The 6,209-nt window shown below is 44.2% G+C and overlaps 1 protein-coding gene across 1 annotated transcript; it reads left to right on the top strand.

Moving 5' to 3' along the window:
- Window positions 1–1,234: 1,234 nt before the first annotated feature.
- Window positions 1,235–4,236, top strand: LOC124037095 (proproteinase E-like). The gene is made up of 8 exons (XM_046351737.1): window positions 1,235–1,391; window positions 1,586–1,674; window positions 1,776–1,873; window positions 2,032–2,160; window positions 2,385–2,521; window positions 3,531–3,673; window positions 3,839–3,991; window positions 4,132–4,236. The coding sequence occupies exons 1-8, from the start codon at window positions 1,349–1,351 to the stop codon at window positions 4,147–4,149; spliced, it is 810 nt and encodes a 269-aa protein (XP_046207693.1). The 5' UTR covers window positions 1,235–1,348; the 3' UTR covers window positions 4,150–4,236.
- Window positions 4,237–6,209: the final 1,973 nt, after the last annotated feature.

Genomic DNA, 6,209 nt, shown 5'->3' with positions numbered 1-6,209 from the left:
ATGTAAATAACAGGAAACAGGACATTCACCAGTTTATCTGATTTATGAATCAAAGCTGTCCATTTGAAATGATTTCCCCTGCAGTCTCTGGGCTCCTAACTGCATATTCCTGTCATATCTGAAAAACTTATCAGATATACTTGGTCAGTTGGCCTTACACTGTGAAGGTTGAAGGCAGATAATTTATTTCGGTCTTAAGTTACGAGTGGACATCGATCAGACAGGCTACTGCGGCTAGCCGGCTAACTGTTTCTCTCCTAGGACGCTTTGATTTACAAAGTATTTCTGAAGGTCGCCCTACTAGAGGAAAAAAATCTGAAGGTCATTTCAGCACTGCTACTTTCTGATGAAAGTCAGATGGAACTCTTGAGCAAATGTACAGTCTAATATATGGAGAATAGACAGGTAGCATGTCCCACACAGACACACAGAGAGAGAGAGAGAGAGAGAGAGAGAGAGAGAGAGAGAGAGAGAGAGAGAGAGAGAGAGAGAGAGAGAGAGAGAGAGAGGCAGAAGGGAGCTGTCATCAATCATAAGTCTGACAAATGTTTCCCTATTGTCTATACCTGCCTAATGTGCCTAACATTAACAGAACATGTACATTAGAAAATACACCTTTCTTATATCATATGTCTGCTCCATATATCAGTGAACAAAATATCTGACTTGGAGAATTATTATAACGTAGCGAGAAAACAAACAGAACCTTTTAGCTGTTCGGGCCAATATGGATTCGTTGTGCTTCTTTTAAAGGGGAAATGTATGGATGTGTGCTGTCCCCTCTAGAGAACACTGCTAATTCCCCTAAGGAGGAAAATATACTGTCTGGGAGAGGTGTAAAGAGGTGGCTCCCAATTCACCGGGAGCGCGGCCCGACTTAGACATATTCCACTTTTTTTATTAAAGAAAGATAAGGTTGTTGTATTGTACTTGGTCAATGACAGTAAAGTACTCGGTATCTACAGTATTATGCCAGTTACAGTGTATATATCCCTGTTACCATCCTCCTGTAAACTGTGTAAACTTTTTGACAAGAGTTTGTCCCCCTCACATTAACCTCTCTCTGCTGTGACCTGTCCCCTGAAATCCATTTTTCCATTCTCCTTTGCCCTGTCAGCCTTTTCCGTTTGTAACTCCAGTACAGTACAGTACAGGTTAGTGCCAGGTGAGCATCTGGGGAACAGGAGGTTCTTCCCAGCTAATATTGGCAACATGACACGATAAGTGCTCCACAGACAGCCTGGGCTGGTCACAGTGTCTGGAGCTGAGCATGGCAGTGACAAACAGACAGGACTATAAGAGCTCACTGCTGTGGGTCAGAGCTACACTTTACTGACAGACTGCCACCATGCTGGAGAGACTGGTATTCCTGCTGCTGCTGGCAGCCTACGGTGAGTAACACACTTGCCTCTGAGCACGAAGGACAGCATAATGCTAACAGCCACATCATCATCACTTCTGACATGGCCATTTATGTCCGTTTACGTTTGTCTCACTGTTGGATAAAAGTCACAAAAACATTTGTCACAAAAACGTCTGTGCGCAAATATATCATGCTGCTAACCGTGGACTGCATGTTTCTCAGCATATGGTTGTGGTACTCCCACCTTCGAGCCCAACACCAACAGGATTGTGAATGGAGAGGATGCCCGCGCCCATAGCTGGCCATGGCAGGTGAAAACAGTGAATTTACTTCCCTGTACAAAGTCCATTGAACCACACATTCATCATGTTTGTCTTTAACTGTTTTACTGTCTGTGCATCTGTATCCTTAGATTTCAATGCAGGTGAAGCACGGCAGCCGTTGGCATCACACCTGCGGGGGCACTCTGATTGGCTCTCGCTGGGTCCTGACTGCTGGACACTGCGTATGGTGAGTGCCAGAAGGGAAGAGTGAGGTATTACTAGAGAATGTGAGTAAAAAGAGGTCGTTGAGGTCACGAATGTGAAGCAGAATATTGGGAAAGTATAGATGTCATTAAAGAGAACTTAATGTTTCTCTGTGATGTTTGGCGTGTTCTCCCCACGCAGGCCTGGAGATGTGTACCGCGTGGTGATGGGAGAGCATGACCAGAGTGTGCAGGAGGGAACTGAGCAGATCAGAGACGTGCTGCGTATCCTGGTTCATCCCGACTGGGACATCAACATGGTCGCCGCTGGGTGTGTATCCATCTGATAGACCAAAACCAATGCTGATGACACAGCAACAGCTAGCTCTTACTATTACCATCACTACCGCAACTAAAACTAATGCCACTATTACCACAACCACCAATAGCAACATTATGTCTTCAAGAACAACATAGGATATCGCAACTGCAACCATAACATGCAAACTAGCATGAATGCGGATGACGACAACAACTTGTTTTGTTTTCTCACAGAAATGATCTTGCCCTGCTGAAACTGGACAAGGCTCCCATCATGAATGAGAACGTTGGTCTGGCTTGCCTTCCTGAGGCAGGAGAGATCCCGGCTCATGGAGACGCATGCTTCATCTCTGGCTGGGGAAACCTCTACAGTAAGATATCACATACATCATTCTTCTCTGTGTTACACATGATGAGAGAGAGAGCGAGAGAGAGAGAGAGAGAGAGAGAGAGAGAGAGAGAGAGAGAGAGAGAGAGAGAGAGAGAGAGAGAGAGAGAGAGAGAGAGAGAGAGAGAGAGAGAGAGAGAGAGAGAGTCCTGTGTGGTAGAGCATTGTGCTCGCAACTCCAGGATCGTGGGTTTGATTGCTGCTGGGACCACCCATATGACAAATATATGAATGCACTAGTGTAAGTTGCTTTGGATAAAAGGCTCTGGTAAATGGCTTTAAAATAAAATGTTTGGCTGTGTGGATGCTGTGGGCTTGTGAAGTTTAATTTAAGGCTATATTTGCCTGTTTATGTTAAGCCACACAACGGTTTTAAAAGGATAGTGCAAGATTTTTGCGATCAAGCCCCTGTTCTACTTACCCAGATTCAGATGAATTCATGGATTCGTTTTTAGATCTCATCATACAGCATGACGATAGTTAGCAATGGCTCACGAAAATACCTACAACTTCCTTCAAACTGCACGCAGAGATATCCATGAATTCGTCTGACTGAGTAAGTAGAAAAAGCGTTTAGTTGCCAAAATCTCACACTATCCCTTTAAGATATATGGGGTGTGGATATATACAATATAAGCCTGTTAGTAAATATGATACATCGACATAATGTACTGTATACAGATATACGTAGGGTCATAATTTGGGCCAGTTTGCTACAGCAGGAAAATAATCCTGCAGCAACAGTAAATGTGAATTATTATGTGAATTATAACGATTGGACATATTTTTGTGGGTGTTGACATTTTAAAGTGGAATTTACAAACTTTAGAAGCCTTTTTAAACCTCGAATACACTACAAGTTTGGATTTTCTGATGTGCAGGAAAATAATTCTAAGCAACAAAAGAGTGATCAAGTTAAGATCCTACATCCGAGGCCTGTGTCTATGTTCCAGTGTATAGTGTCTAACTGTACCCTTCCTGTCCTGTTCTAGCCCATGGTCCCATGCCTGATAAGCTGCAGCAAGCTCTTCTGCCAGTGGTGGGGAACAGCGTGTGCAGGCAGAGTGACTGGTGGGGAATGGTGGTGAAGGACACCATGATCTGTGCTGGAGGGGGTGAAGTGTCAGGATGCAACGTGAGTGAGGCAACAACACATCTTGAGATCATATACTTATGATAATACAGTAATATAACTGTCACCATCATCTGTATGACATAGTAACCAATGTTTGTAAAACACTTTCTGTCTCTCGCCTTATCCCCCTCTCCCCCCCCCCCATGCCCTTATCTCTGTCTGCAGGGGGACTCTGGAGGTCCTCTGAACTGTAAGGGTGCTGATGGTAAGTGGTACGTCCAGGGCGTGACCAGCTTTGTGTCCTCCCGTGTCTGCAACGAGGTGAAGAAACCAACCGTCTTCACTCGCATCTCAGCCTTTACTGACTGGCTCAGCAATGTAAGTCATGTAACAATACAGTTCCCTCTCACCTCTGACCTATAACATGCTCACCCACTGTTCTCAGATCTGTGTAACGCACAGCAAAGTTACACATGATTTGTAACACACAAAACATGTTTTTCCTGTCTCCTCCTCAGACAATGCTTTACTATTAAGGATCTGACTGTATCTCGGAGGCTGGCAGATGACCATCTTGTAATAACGCCGTGAATACATTTTGCCCAATAAATCATATGCCCATGGTTCAGATTCTGTACCACTTCTGTGTTCTTTATAAATTGGGGCAGGAATCTGAGCCTGGTTGGTAGAGGAATAGTAGACATTAGTGGCTATATCTGTGGTGAGGAATATTTTGGAGGGGGAAAATAGGTCATGTGAAAATAATGATGACCTTGTGGTCACATGCTGGGGTTAGTTCATATTTTGCTACCTTAGGCGTTTAGATATAGTAGTCTAAATTGCACGTTCTCTTCCTCAATATTTGAGTGTAGCCTATCACCAAATCCTTCATCAGCAGGGCCATAACCAGGGTCTAAGTTTTATTGAGGTCCATCTAATAAATGTTAAGGGCGTTGAAGCCCATTCACTGCACTTCTATACAAGTTCTATACAATGCATTATCACATTGGTTACTGTAGTTTCATTCACCTCAGTCAATCTACAAACACAACCTATTAGCTATACAATTAGCAGCTACACATGAACTTACATTAACCAGGATTAAAAACTATAATTTAATGAGTTCAAAGGGATTAAATTATAGATCTTTTGGGAGAAAAAATATTTGACTATCAAAAAGGTAAAAAAAGTTTTACAGCGAATTTCCTATAATTTTAAAATACAGATGTCCTGCAATTCTACACATTTTTCCATGTTAATATGTCTGAGTAAGAGTGGCTAACAAAATTAGGTCAGGGCTCCTGGGCGCATGCCCTGTGTGCCCTGTTGGTAACTCGGCCATGATTTGGCTACTACAAGTTTAGATAGCTGGCTACCTATTTACCCATCAAATGATTGTTTTACTGACATGGGCTAATTGAGTGACTGTCAGTGAGCGACATATGACAAGAGGAAAACTGCTGATGCACAACCAAGTCTCGAAACTGCACCTTTGTGTTTTCTACTCTTCTATCTCTCAACCGTAAGTTGAGACCCCACAATTACTGAGGTTCGGCCCTCGGTGTCCTCTGGCTTAGTTATGGCTCTGTTCATCAGTAGGTTTACTGGAGATTAGCACATATTCACACTCCATGAACATTTGCAATCACACTTTTAAAGTGAATGTATCACATTAAAAGCGAGTTTTATTAGTGTTTTTTGCATTCCTGGAGAAGAAGCGACCCGAGTGGGCTCCCGAGTGGCACAGCGGTCTAAGGCTCTGCGTCTCAGTGCTACAGGTGTCACTACAGACCCTGGTTTGAGTCCAGGCTGTATTACACCTGGCTGTGATTGGGTGTCCCATAGGGAGGCGCACAATTGTCCCAGCGTCATCTGTGTTAGGGTTTGGTCAGGGTAGGCCATCATTGTTGTAAATAAGAATTTGTTTTTAACTACTTGCCTCGTTAAATAAAGATTAAATAAAAAAGTGGAAGTGGTGAATGACTGGCCCCCCTTCCGGGGTCACGGCTTCATTCCTCATTTTCTGCGTGATCTGAGATAAACAAGCGGCCGTCCATATAGAGCGCCTTCGAGGGAGCATTGCTGATAAATCACCGCCAAGGCCGGCGAAGTGGCAGCGGTCGGCACCCTGCCATAGAGCGGGCGGGAAAAGAGCGGAGTCGGGGAGTATGGGAGGGGGCCAGTGGCGGGGGGAAGTGGATAAATTGGTGGTGATGGCTAACCTTGACTTTAAATTGCTACGACCCGCCACTGGTTGGATCAAACATGGGATGATGTGGAAAATATACACCCCCCCCCCCCAGCTCCACCCCTTCCCGTTTATTTTTTCCTCTGCCATTATATCACATTTTTCTAAAGCGTTGCTGTGCAGGCCTATGTGAATTGTGTGAAACGATTACCGTCAAAAGGCCTTCTGTTTTCCAGTCAGCAGTTTTCTACTCAGGCAGAACCCTGTGATCAGGACCAAGCGTTAACCGCGATGTGGTGATGTCACTTTAATTAAACCTTTGCCTCTGTGCAACCTGCAGTGCTCCCAGCACTATTATGCAACATGGCCTGATCCTAGAGCTCCATGCAGGATTATATTTGGGATAAC

The sequence above is a fragment of the Oncorhynchus gorbuscha genome, linkage group LG06 (assembly GCF_021184085.1).
Source record: "Oncorhynchus gorbuscha isolate QuinsamMale2020 ecotype Even-year linkage group LG06, OgorEven_v1.0, whole genome shotgun sequence".
NCBI lineage: Eukaryota > Metazoa > Chordata > Actinopteri > Salmoniformes > Salmonidae > Oncorhynchus > Oncorhynchus gorbuscha.
This window is presented reverse-complemented; position numbering and strand designations above follow the sequence as displayed.

What these genes read in the sequence shown, in the direction of transcription:
- LOC124037095 (XM_046351737.1), top strand. Translation starts at nt 1,349, where the DNA reads ATGCTGGAGAGACTGGTATTCCTGCTGCTGCTGGCAGCCTACG. An exon ending in ACTGCTGGACACTGCGTATG is followed by an intron (nt 1,874 to 2,031) that starts GTGAGTGCCAGA and finishes CTCCCCACGCAG; the next exon opens with GCCTGGAGATGTGTACCGCG. An exon ending in GTGAAGTGTCAGGATGCAAC is followed by an intron (nt 3,674 to 3,838) that starts GTGAGTGAGGCA and finishes CTCTGTCTGCAG; the next exon opens with GGGGACTCTGGAGGTCCTCT.